Raw genomic sequence first — 13,749 nt, forward strand, 5'->3', positions numbered from 1 at the left:
AAATGATATTTCTTTATTAGATTTAAACGAGAATTTGACTTTTAATATGATACAATGGAGAAAAAGGATTCATGTAGCCGACCCCACAGAGTGAGATAAAGGCTTGTTGTTGTTGTTGTTGTTCCTCATTAATCTTCTTTTTAGAAGCATAATAGACAAAAAATATATTCCTGATTCTCGGCATAATGTGCAAATTTTAATACATGGATATTTAGCTAGTAATATTTTTCTGGCTAACAATCATAGTTATTGTCTATTCCATGAAGTTTCAATCAGTTTTTGTTGCATGTAACATTTAAGCTTTAACTGTTCAGAGTAACCTCTTGTATAGTCTCCACAGGAATTAACAGATATGGCTCTCAAATTTTACGATGAAGTTGCTCTTTCCAAGCTGGTAAATTAAAGTTCCTTTCTTAATTATCAATATTCTTGTTTCACAAAGGCAACCAATTTGCCTAATATTTCCATTAATGTCAATATGGATTATGTCTCAGGTCGCAGATTTCGGTTCATTGGAACTCTCACCGGTTGATGGTCGGACACTTACTGATTTCATGCACACCAGAGGCCTGAGAATGCGATCTTTAGGCCAAATTGTAAGTTGATCTTCCAACACGTCGGCCTGCTAAATTTGATCGGTGGGGCACTGTGGTCTGAAAGATAACCTGTCTTTCTTGATGCATTTATTCTTTGTTGTTTAGCATCCAGTCACTGGATCTTTTCTGCATGTATGTTTCCCTTTAGCTTTTTACCGCCATCTTCGTAATAATCATTACCATTTGCTTTTGCCCAACCATTTGTTATTGGTTTTTATAAATACCATTTCCCATCCATTCCTGTTGAGTGTGCATGGAGTTTTAATATCACAAATCTTTTGCAAATTTGTTACCATGCTATTCTTACCATTTCATCACCAAAATTATTAATCTGGTAGTTTTTTCTGATAATATTATCATACTTGAAGATATCTAATGCAAAATTTGCATACAAGTTTATAGTTCATGCAATGCCTCTGGACATTTTGAAATTATCTATCAAAATCATCCATTAAAAGCTCGCTGTCCATGATTTGGTGCATTATGGTATTTCAATGCCTAGAACAACAAAGTTCACCTTCTCCTTTGATTATGGGACTATTCAAGAAAGAGATAAAGGGAGGGAAGGACATACCCTTCCAATTATCTGCTTGAAATTTCATAAGCCCCTTAGAACAAAGTTTTTGTTATACTCCTGATGGTTGCCTAAGGAGTCTGAACCTTTGCTTGGGTAAAGGAGCCTAAATAATGAGATTTGATCTTGATCCCAGATTGGGATGAAGAGTTTTTGAATGAGAGAGTGAGGTGACCAATCCTATAGAAAGATTGGTGGCCAATCTAAAGAAAGAGGAGAGGAAACAATGAATCTATTTCAATGGAATAGAATTAGTTAGGAATTAGATTTTCAATTTGGCTTACATGAGCCCCTATTTAAGAAATAGATGTTATCTACAATAATTAATTTAACTAATTCAACTCTATAAAAGAGGTGTGCGACACCTGATTAGATAATTCATCCAGTTGATTAAGCCCAACAAAAGTAAGGAAAAAGGAGGTTTTAGCTGGTCGCCACCTCCTTGGATGAGGTTCATTGGCTGTTCGCCTTGCCATTGGGATTCCAAAGTGAGATGGCATTGTGACTTGGTCTTCCTTGACGATATATTGCACTTGGTGTTAGTAAGATTCTTTTGTGTGGCTTTTCATGTAGCTCCAACTCTTATTTCCACACAAAATGATAGGTTGAATTGCAAGTTTATAATTTTGTTTTTCTAATTCTAAAATTTATATTCTAATAAATTTCATCATTCTTTGTAATAGGTCAAACCAAATAGGCCGTGCATTCTAAAAATGCCTGGATTTTTTGAAATGAATATTTTTTAATTACAATTCCAAAAGTTAGTAAAAATTTCAATCACAGAAAGGAATTTCAGTAGTCCCCGGTTAAATAATGAAGTTTTCTACTAGCTTTTCTTCCTTCCAAATGCAGCTGTTGCCGTTGATCAGATTACATGTGCAAAGATCATGATATTCTAGGCTGCTTGTTGTGTTCTGTCTACAGTGTTGATCTTTCATTGAAAAGTAAAAAATATCACTTTCATGCACGGATATTTTATTGACTCTATTTAGTAATTACTAATTTATTGCAGATGAGTGCTTCCTTCTTGTGCTTTCATATTTACTCATTGGCATTTTTCTCCCTCTGATGTCAAATTGTTCATGGACTTTTGATGAAAGTGCAATTTTTTTTAATTTTATTGGTGAGATTGGTGGATATTTAATATCTTTTACATTTGTCCTTGGCTAAAAATCTTCTACCTCAACTTTTGGAGTTATGAATGTTCACAGCATTGTATTTTCTGAACAAGCGAGCATTCTGTTCAATCGTTATTTTTGGTTGTAGAAGCATCAATTGATATTATTTCACGTTATATAGAATCTGTTAGTTGTACTCCCTGTGCTTGAGGGACAGGATAGATGGAGGCTTGGATGAACTAGGTAACATGTATCATATGTTGTGTAGATTTATTCCAAAAAGTTTATTTATTATGCTCATTTATGCCTTTTGATGTGAGTCGACCTAGGGTCTAGGGTTTCTAATGCAAATCTATTAGGTAAAGTAACCCTTGATTAAATAAAAAGCTATGTGATCTTTATTTTTGTAGATTTTGTTCATGAGATGCAAACTATTTAATGCAACAAATACAAGAATAAACATGCAAATCTCATGGGTGAAGCAAACTATCTAATCTAAACAATTAATTACTACTAAATATGATGAATAAAATGACACAAATTTAAATTTCATGCGACTCCTAATAAAATCAATTATAATAGATAAAATGTTGGGATAGTGATAAAACTTTGAATTGAAATCAAATGAATATGAGAAAACGAACACAATTGACAAATACAAGACATACAATTTTATGTAGTTCAGCAAAATTCACATATGATCACGATCTTACAAAAATCCAATATTCTAGTAAGCTTAGAAAATGGGCACATCAAGGATTTCTTTTCATATCACTTTCACTATGTCAGTGACTGAACGAACACAACCACTTGCTATAAAAATGATGGTTGGACGTGGAGAAGAATATGTTGTTGATCATGTTATTATCTTCAATTATCTATTGCAAGAGTTTAAACTAGAGCTTCTTGATGCTATGGACGAAAGCTTATCTTTTTTAAGGAATTGAAGCTGGATTTGACTTATTCTTCTTGAAGAAATAAAAGCCATTCCTACTGCAACCATCTGAAAAACTCCTTGTCTGGAAAAACCATCTCCCCTCACTCTCCCATTTCTGTTTACTTGCTTATGATTGTGGGATGCCAAATCCTTTCTTCTAAGGCTCTATTTATAGTGATATGGAGTCATAATTTATTATTAAATTTTACAAGATCGCTTCAAGTCAACAAAAGATTTCATAGCCCATATTAAATATTTAACCATATCTATTAAAATCTCAATCCAATATTTATAATAAATAAGAGATCTCGTTCAAATATTGTAAAAAATTGATCAAGAATAAATCTTGGGCACACAAAATTAACCAAAAAAAAAAAAGAAGGAAAATCACATTTATTAATGTATTATGCATAGAAATGAAATTATATGCTAGAAATATGAAAAATACACCAATCACTGTATCAATTAATCACTAATTTATGGTAAAAAGCGAACATGAAGGAACATAATGAACTAAACAATAAGCTTTTCACTTGAGCAAAGTGATTGTCTCTCCTGAAATGTTTCAAGTCGCACGTGTGATCGATGATTGAATTCCTGAAAAATAATGATATCTCACATCCACAAAAATGAATTTTATTTAAGCTAAAGTTCTTTTTACATGCCTTAGAATGCTTCTTGTAACAAGTAAAATTAGATATACAATAGCTTTGTTCTAATAGCCCACCTGTTGCCAACCTACAATCCTAATAGGCATCAATTGTAGATAAGAGTTAGAATAGTACCTAATTTATAGTGAGTTATAGACATGTGTAAGTTACATATAAAATAGGAATCAAAGAGGAGTAATAGTCCCAAATAAGTTGTAGTTATGATAGGAATCATATAGTGCAACAATAGAAAGGTAGCATAATAACTCTAAGGAGCCTCACTTTACCACAAGGTTGATATTATAGGAGCCCTAGGAACTAAGGTTGTAAATAAGTTGAGTTGAGCTCGAGTTGCCTATCGCTTGAGCTTGAGCTTGATTAAATAATCGAATTTGAGCTCGATTTTGAGCTTAATTCTATGAGATGGAGTTAGCTCACGATCTTGCTTGTTTATTTATGAAGGAGAGAAAGATTATGATTCAAGCAGATATTATAATAAAATTATAAAAAGAATGAAAATTAGAAAAGAAATAATAAAGAATCACTTGATATAGGAAAGTGAGATATAATTTTTAAATATTATTAATAGCTTTATATTTAAACTCTTCAATTCTAATATATTTTAAATGTATTTTCGTTTAATTCTCAAAATGAAGTGTAGCGATGATACGATAATTCTCAAGCAATTTATAGAAAGAAAAATGGTGCTTGAGTTTCTTACAAGACTCAATAATGAATTTGACCAAATTAATATTCAAATCATAAGTAGAGAGAGCCTACCATTTCTAAATGAGGTATTTTCATTCATATGAACTAAAGAAGGAAGAGTGATGGTTATGCTTGACAACCCCATCTCTAAACATGTACTATGACAATCTTAGAACTCTTATGTAAAGAACTTGTTGCTACTGACTCTTCCCCAAAAAAAAAAAAACTTTCTCCAAAAAGCAACTTATGGTACAACTACTGTAAGAAAAATGGGTACGTCAAAGAAAATATTAAGAACTCCACAGAATGCCCAAAACTATGGTGGACACGACGAAGGCTGCTCAAAAGGGCAGGTTTGTCTTGTGGAACAAGAATCGCTCAACTTAGAAGATATCGACAAGATCAGGAAATTCCTTAACTCCCTCAAATAGTCATTTGAGTCATGCTCTCTAGCTCAAATTGATATGAATTTTAATTGTTGCACTTTTAATGCATCAAATAATCCTTCTCTAACCTAAATCCTAGATTTAGGATCCAACGAGCATATCACAAGCCTTGCCAATATTTCTCAAGCTTGCAAACTTTGCCCCAACAAGAGAAAATAAAAGTAGTTGATGTCTCAGTAACAATTGTTACATATCAAGGGAATATTGTTATTCATCCCATTTTTATCCTCAACAATGTACTACACATTCCTCCCATTGTAGTTAATTTTTTATTTATTCTTCAAATCATCAGAGACCACCACTATAATATAAAATCATCAAAGATCACTTCTATGTATATTTTAGAACCTCAACGTGAATTTGCGAAAATAATGGGCTATACCTTCTTGATGACAAAAATCATCTTTCATAATTCATCATATGCACTCCAAATACTAATTTCATTTAGTAACTTTATTATAGACTAAGATGTACCTCTTTCAAAACTATACGATATATATTTCCTTCTCTTTTTATAAATATTGGCATTGAAAACTTTCATAGTGAGACTTGTGAAATTGCAAAACATCTTATAGTTATTTGTTGTGAAAGTAAATCTTGATCCTGTACTCCTTGTAGTAATTTATTATGATATTTGGGGACCCTTCAAAGCCCCTAATATTTCTAAAGATATAGAATTTACCACTCTTATTGGAGATTGCATTCGAATGATTTGGTTTATCTTATTAAACAAAAATTTAATGTCATCATTATTCTTACTTTTTTTGTTTCTATGATAAAAAAAATCAATTTGATGCTAATATCAAAAAATTTCAAATTGATAATGCATGTGATTGTTTTAATCATATTTTGTTATATTTTCTCAATTATTAAGCCTTATTTATCAATTTTTATGTTCTGACACGCCTAATAAAATGAGATGGTAGAAATAAAAAATTTTCACATTCTGAAAGTCATCAGTACTCTTCTATTCTAAAATCAAATTCTCAAAAGATAATGTGAAAAGTTATCCTAATTTTCACATATCTAATATATAGAATACCCTCAAGAGTGAATTGTTTCAAAAGTCACCTAAACAATCTTACTGAATTCTTTCTTACAAACATTTATTCTCTAAGCTTCTTCAAATAATCTTCGGCTATGTTGCTTATGTTCACATCCACAAATTTCACTAGTGTTAGCTTTATCCTAGAGCATTCAATTATGTCTCTTTCTAGGGTATTTCTTATCCCAAAAAAGGTTATAAATTTTAGCATTTGACTACCAATAAATTCTTCACTTGAAATATGTCACTTTAATGAAAAACAAAGTTCATTTACTCAAATCTTATCTTTGGGGGGAAATCAACCAATTAGAAGATAAGATTGATGAAACTATCATCTTCCATCTTGATATTCCAGCTATGCAAATTCTCATCACTAGGCCTATATGAGGAGGTCAAAGCCCAGCCAAAATCTTCAACAAGCTCAAAACTCGAAACCACCATCAAATAATAATGACCAACCCATTACAACACATCTCATTGTTACCCTATAACCCAATGCATATCCTTTCAAAAGTTTTCTTTTATGCATAAAGTCTTCCTTGTAAACATCACTTTATTAAAATTCTACAAACCTTATTTGAGGCATTAGAAAATATGAATTTGAATGATGCCATGAGAGAGGAGATTAATGCCTTGGAAGAAATTTCACTTGAGAGATTGTTGAGCTACCAAAAGAAAATAACTTGTATGATGCAAGTTGATGTAAGCAGGGGGGGTCTAAACAACTTGGGTTCTTTTGGTCTTTGGGCTGCTTGTTGCTCTCGGGTTGAGCTTTGGCTACTTTGGTTTTGAGCTAAAGTCTTGGGAACTACTTGGTTTTAGCTCATTAATGCTTGAGCTGATGTTTTAGCTCATTATTTTGTGAAGTTATTGCACTTGGTTGCTAATTATGTGGAGTTTGGAACCTTGCCTCTTCCCCTTCTTTGTGTCTCCTCGGTTTCTTCCTGTGCTGCCTTTTCGGATTGCTCCCTGGCTGCTTTCCCGTGGCTGCCTCTACCCGGTTACTGTGCTGCCTTTTCGGATTGCTCCCTGGCTTCTTTCCCGTGGTTGCCTCTTTCCGGTTCCCGAGCTGCCTTTTAGGATTGCTCCCTGGCTGCTTTCCTGTGGCTGCCTCTACCTGGTTCCTGTGCTGTCTTTTTGGGTGCTATTTTGGGATTACTTCAAACCTTTCCTCCTATATATAGTACATGTTTTGAGAGTTTTTTAAGGTGGATATAATGTGATTTTTGGACATGAAAATTTATGGCTTTTTGGAAAAGCTTGAGAGCTTGTTCCACTTCTTCTTCTTCTACTTCTTGGGAAGGCTTGCGAGCTTCTCCGCTCTTCGTCTTGGCTTCTAATCTCATTCTTCTTCCCGCAAGTATCCACCCCATCAGTACCGTTCTTCTCATTCAAGAAATGCAACTTTAGGAGCTTTTATTTAAAGGTTTGTAAGTGTCGTTTGTAAGCGTCCTTTGTTGTAAGTGTCATGTTTTATTTAAAAAGTTTGTTGTTTATCGTATAAATTGTAGTTTGTCGTCTTTTTAAGAATTTGGTGTACTTTCTTTATCCTAGGAAGCGTGTGTCATTTGCTTGCAAAAAAATAGGGGTTTTCCTAAATTCCGCATCTTTTCATTAAAATGTAAGATAGATAGAAGCCTAAAATGATACAAAATGAGGTTAGTACCCAAATGATATATTCAATCATATGAAATTGACTATTAACAAACATTTACTCATTTTGCAAAATTGAACACAATTTGCATCCTAATCTCTCTAGCTGATCCATGGAACAGTATGATGAGAACACTTTCTTATATGATATTGTTGAAGAAGTTTTTATATAAATCCTCCACTTAGATTTTGCTTGCCTTTCACAGGATTTAAAGTGTGAGATTCAAAAAAGCTCTATATCGTCTTGAATAATCACCATTTCTAGTATGACTCCTACCTGAATACCATAGTTTAAATCCTAAACTATCAATTTCCTTAGCCTTCTCTCCAACCCACTTAGTTTCCTGAATGCACAGAATATTTATCTTCATATGAATCATAATATCTATTAATTCCATTAATTTTCCTGTAAGGGAACCTATATTCCAAGTTCCTATCCTAATTTTAGTTTCATGGACTAGCTTCTTTGCCCACATCCGTCCTTGATGTGGGAACCCTTGCCTATTTAACACTACACCCGGGCGCTGATGCAGCGGCCTTTGCACACTTGTCACTGTATTCAGGCCATACAGCGCGTCGCTTCCAGGGGACGCCCCAGCATTAACACAATTTTTTAAAGGATTCGTGTCATGATTATTCGACAAGTTTTACGCTGGCTGTCGACTACCTAACGCAACTCTCCACTTTTCTCATCCAAGACTTGGGACCTGGCAACGACAGTGTTTTCGAAGATCACTCTAAAATAAAAAATAAAAAAAATAAAAACTTTTAGCTTGGATTAAAATTAATGAGATGATTAATAAGTTATGCCCATCTTAAATTGAACTTGAATTGATTGAAGCCTGGATCGGATTGAGCTAGCTTGAGGTTGGATAAAAAGTTATATACGTGCATGTATGAATTAACATGCACATTTTTTTATAGTATTTATATTTGAGTTAATGTATCTATGCATCTATGCTTTTATGTCTATGATTTTATACATGCTGAACTGAGAATTTGTCTTAGATATTGAAAATTGATCAAATAAAATTAGTTTTATGGTCATATCTACACTGGATCGAGCCGGGCTAGAACCAAACTTAGTTTGCTGAAGATCAGATCAAATAATTTTGAGTAGATCTTGATCCAAGGTCATTGGATTGAAATCAGATTGTTAACTGTCTTATAAATTTTTTTTCTAAGGTTGAGATGCAATAGTGTTATTACACTATTTCTGGATGGAAAAGTGAGAACTATTGTTGGCAGTACTGCACATTTTTCCTTTGTCTACTTTTGAATTAATTCAGCAAGTTTTTTAATTTTAGTAAAACAATTAGTTATTTTTCTGAAATTTAGAGCCTGAGCAAGAATTTTCTATTTGCTAATGTAAAGGTTTCCTCCTTGATCATTATCGCCACGATTTTTCTTAACCCAACTTCAGCTTTAAATCTTTCTTTGCAATTCCTTATTATAACATGTTAGATTTGGCCTACCTTTGTTCGTTTCAATTCCTTTCTCTCTTAATTTTCTCTCCAGGCCTTGTTTGTGCTTTTTTGCTTTCCATTATGCTTTCCCAAACCACCTAATTCTATTTTCTATAACTCAGTCTTCACTAGCACTACTTCCTGCTCATTCCAATATAATCAATTTCAGCTATCTTTCCTAGATTTTCCACCCATTCAACTTAAGTCTCATATTTCATATATTGAAGTGATTATTAGTAACTTTTTTTTAATTGCTCGACACTTCCATCCATATCTTATATATGAAGTTATTGTTATTTTAAAGCATTTTCCACCTTAGCATCTAAGTTATTCTCTTGTTACATAGTACCCTTGGCACCATCCCAATTTTAACCTCAATAGGTATAGCATTTTCTTTTTCCCTTTTTTTGCATGATAAAATCAATATAAATAATTTTGCTAATCTTACTTCCCAAAATATTTCATGTAAACACTGTAAATTTAACTTCCTTATTTCTTTGCCTTTTTCAGGTAAAGCTGTCAGAGAAACTGTCACATGTGCAATCTCTTTGTATTCACGAGATGATTGTAAGAGCTTTCAAGCACATTTTGCGAGCTGTAATTGCCGCTGCTTCAGAAACTGGGGACTTGGCTTTGTTGATAGCTGCAACTCTTAACTTGCTTCTTGGCATTCCCGAAACTGGGAATATGGTTCATGCTCCTGAAGTTCATCCTACTGTTTGGAAATGGTTGGAGGTGTTCTTGAAGAAAAGATATGGATGGGAACTTACTGCAGCAAATTATCATGATGTGAGGAAGTATGCTATTTTAAGGGGGTTATGCCATAAGGTAAAGAATTCCGCTGCCTTGTTTGGATTGGATGGTACATCTGTCATCACTACCTAATCTGTAGTAACTTCTCTTTGTTTAGGTGGGCATTGAAGTTGCACCCCGAGACTTTGACATCAATTATTCTTTGCCCTTTAACAAATTAGATATAATTAGTTTGGTACCCGTGCATAAGGTAATGAGAATTTGTACTTATTTTGGAGTTCTGATTTTAAATTTTGCATTGAAAAATAACTCTCATTTAATTATTCTTTGCAGCAAGTTGCATGCTCATCGGCAGATGGGCGTCAGCTATTGGAATCATCAAAAACAGCTCTTGATAAGGGCAAACTTGAAGATGCTGTCAGCTATGGAACAAAGGCATTTATTAACTCAATAATCAAACTTCTTTTTTTACTTTGTATTTTTTTTTCTTATTCATAGTGTACATTATTGCAGGCATTGGCAAAGTTGATAGCAGTGTGTGGTCCATACCATCGGATGACAGCTGGAGCTTACAGTCTTCTTGCTGTTGTTCTCTACCATACTGGTGACTTCAATCAGGTAGAAACAAAAAATTACTATTAGGTGATAAGGATGTATCTGCCATCTACCAGTGTCTTCATCAATTGTTTTGAAGAAGCACAAATTCTTGTATTGGCTTTTAGGTTGACAATCCCGAAACTATAGGTAGTAATGGTCTCAGTAAAAACTTAGATGGTGATAAGGTATAGGCAAGGGCATTAACTTAAAACATGGTAGGAGATTCATGATTTTCTTATACTTTTGTTGAACCTTATTAGGTTTTTTTTTTTGAACAACTTCAAACCTACTAAGTTTGGTTTAAATCTTTTCCTTTCTAAACTATCTGCACAAAATTTGTCCATAACATTAGTTGGGCCTCTGCTTGCATGTCAAAATCATCTCTTCAATTCCTGACTGCGTTATCCTTCTTAACTGCTGTTTCCACGTGCGTATCTCTTTAATTTGTAACCTTTCTTATTGCTTTTTTGACAACTTCATTGATGCAGCATGCTGATTTTACTGTCCACTGTAAAGTTTTCCTTCTTGTCATCATGATAACCTCGTAGTACAGAGCACCCTGAGTTTTCTGTCCATTTTTAAAAAGTAATTCGAGTCCCATTAGCTTGTTCCTCTTCTATTACCTCCATTTTTATGTATAATATAATTCAATATATCTAATCGGGTTTACGTATGACTTTATCTTCGATTGATCATCTTGTAATTTATATCACATGCGCAATTATTTTTCTTCTAATTTTATGCCTCCATCTTCTTAACTATTCTCCACATTCTTTTATACTTTAAGTTTTGTGATTCTTACTTTCTGTGATGAGAGTTACTATTAGAGTTTCTTTTACTGTTAGGCCACAATTTATCAACAAAAGGCATTGGATATTAATGAGAGAGAGCTAGGATTGGATCACCCTGATACGATGAAGAGTTATGGTGACTTGGCTGTTTTCTATTATAGGCTTCAGCATACAGAACTGGCTCTGAAGTAAGTTCCTTTCCTTGTGTCTTATACATAATTAACTTTTCCCAATTATCTAATTTCCTTTATCTTCAACTATATCAAAATGAGTTCTCAAAAAAAAAAAAAAAAAAAAAAACCAATTTTCTATTGGACTTTTGCTAATTGCATATCTTCTTAAGAAAGTCCAGTTCATGCTTTTGGATGATATATAAGTAGATATTTTAATTTCTTTGTTTATTATTAACGCTTCCCTGAGAAAACAGGTCTTGCATTATATGATCAGCCATGTTGCTGTTCATACCTCTTCAGTGCTTACAAAGGCTTCTTAAAATAATAATAATAAAATCAAACTTAGCTATCCAAAACGTTTACCGCCTCCCATGAGCCGAACTTTTTCCTGAGGTGCAACTGCTTTTTGTTGCTTTAAACAAGTTGCCTTCATTCTCTGGTTGCATATATGCACACTGCCTATTCTTTCTTTAAGTATTTTTTTTTTTACTTTGGGGCCAAAACATGGTGATTTATTTTCCATTAGACCTTTCAATTTAAAAAGGGGGTGAGAATTAAAGGTAGAAACTTGCAGGAATTTTCAAAGCGGGAACTTCATGCATCTTTGAGCAGTAGTTGAAAATCATAAAAATCATTGTCTTTCAGTTAGTCACTCTTAAATCTTGTATTTTGTGCTTGATATCTTTCTATTCTTCAAACATGCATTTATGTGATAATTCTGTTGGCTTTCTCTACATTTCAATCCGAGGAATTTTTTTTGTTTTTGGGATTAAAAAGGCATTCTATGCATATGTTTCAGAGTTAAGTCATCGGATGAAGTTTCTATTTTTTAAGATATCTTTTGATTCATTTGCCTTTATTTACTGTGCTTTTCATCCAACTATCATTGCAGTCGGCATGCTTATCCTTGGATGGTTTTTCATATGTGATGGACTTTTGTGATTAAATATTCCTAATTTTTTTGTTGGTAACATCTTGTTCATATATTATTTGTTAATCCTATGAGCTATGCATTTAAGTAACCATCTTCAAGATTCCGTCAGACAAGTCTATGTAGTTCTCAAAAGCTAGATTTTTGATAACCAGGTATGTGAAGCGTGCGTTGTATCTTCTTCATCTCACTTGTGGCTCTTCTCACCCAAACACAGCTGCTACATATATCAATGTTGCAATGATGGAAGAAGGCCTAGGAAATGTGCATGTCGCACTTAGATATCTCCATAAAGCTTTAAAATGCAACCAGAGGTTACTTGGTCCTGATCATATTCAGGTATCCTGCAAATCTTAATCTCAATTTTTTGGCTACTGTTTCATGTTTCATTTTACAAGATTCACAATTGAGCTCACTGTTGTAATTATGTTTACCCTTTCCTTAATTTTCTAATCCTTTTTTGGAGAATTCAAATCCCTACAGGTGGGACAAATTCACAATTCTCTTACTGGTTTAAGCTTTAAGTTCCTTAAGCAACTTAAGGCATAAATCAATACTATAGCCAGGCTTCAATCATACATGGAGTACTGATGCTAGTCTATGTTATCAACTGTTTGGGATATTTTTTCTCTTTTCTGTGTGTTGTTGTTTTATTGAAGTTTCTTAAAATTTCTCATTTGTTTCATCAGACGGCAGCAAGTTACCATGCTATAGCCATTGCACTCTCCCTAATGGAAGCATATCAACTGAGTGTTCAGCATGAACAAACAACCTTGCAAATTCTTCGAGCAAAACTTGGACCTGATGACTTACGAACTCAGGTAACTCCCATTTAAATCGACTTATGAAAGCTGATAATAGATAAATTTTGTTTCCCATTGGTGAATTTCTTCGGAAATTGCTATCACTGTCTTCTGTAGGATACTGCTGCCTGGCTTGAGTACTTTGAGTCCAAGGCATTTGAGCAACAAGAAGCTGCACGCAATGGCACCAAGAAACCAGATGCATCTATTGCCAGTAAAGGCCACCTAAGGTTCATACAGAACATTCACAGTCTTTATCGATTAGATGATGCATACTTAGTTTCTCATAGCCAACATTTTTTATGTAGTTTGAGCCAACAGATGTGATCGACTTACTGCTGTACTTATTTGTTTGTGCTTCGTCATTCTACAACTTACAATTTTCTCTTTGGCAGTGTATCTGACCTGCTTGATTATATAAATCCAAGTCAAGAAATCAGGGGAAGGGATGCTGAGTCCATAAGGAAGAGAAGCCTCAGTTGGAAGGTAACTGATTCATTTGGTTAAA

At 33.6% G+C, this 13,749-nt stretch overlaps 1 protein-coding gene across 2 annotated transcripts in view; it reads left to right on the top strand.

Moving 5' to 3' along the window:
* LOC110113583 (protein TSS) overlaps positions 1 to 13,749 on the top strand; it is a 42,532-nt gene that overhangs the window by 11,607 nt on the left and 17,176 nt on the right. For both annotated transcript variants that reach the window (XM_020846224.2, XM_020846225.2), the window contains exons 13-23: positions 332 to 394; positions 495 to 596; positions 9,704 to 10,021; positions 10,104 to 10,196; positions 10,280 to 10,381; positions 10,460 to 10,564; positions 11,389 to 11,522; positions 12,594 to 12,777; positions 13,128 to 13,259; positions 13,359 to 13,471; positions 13,637 to 13,727. In XM_020846224.2, the coding sequence (XP_020701883.1) occupies positions 332 to 394; positions 495 to 596; positions 9,704 to 10,021; positions 10,104 to 10,196; positions 10,280 to 10,381; positions 10,460 to 10,564; positions 11,389 to 11,522; positions 12,594 to 12,777; positions 13,128 to 13,259; positions 13,359 to 13,471; positions 13,637 to 13,727 (1,437 nt within the window). The remainder of the gene's footprint in view (positions 1 to 331; positions 395 to 494; positions 597 to 9,703; positions 10,022 to 10,103; positions 10,197 to 10,279; positions 10,382 to 10,459; positions 10,565 to 11,388; positions 11,523 to 12,593; positions 12,778 to 13,127; positions 13,260 to 13,358; positions 13,472 to 13,636; positions 13,728 to 13,749) is intronic.

Source organism: Dendrobium catenatum, unplaced genomic scaffold (assembly GCF_001605985.2).
Source record: "Dendrobium catenatum unplaced genomic scaffold, ASM160598v2 fragScaff_scaffold_1557, whole genome shotgun sequence".
Classification (NCBI taxonomy): Eukaryota; Viridiplantae; Streptophyta; class Magnoliopsida; order Asparagales; family Orchidaceae; genus Dendrobium; species Dendrobium catenatum.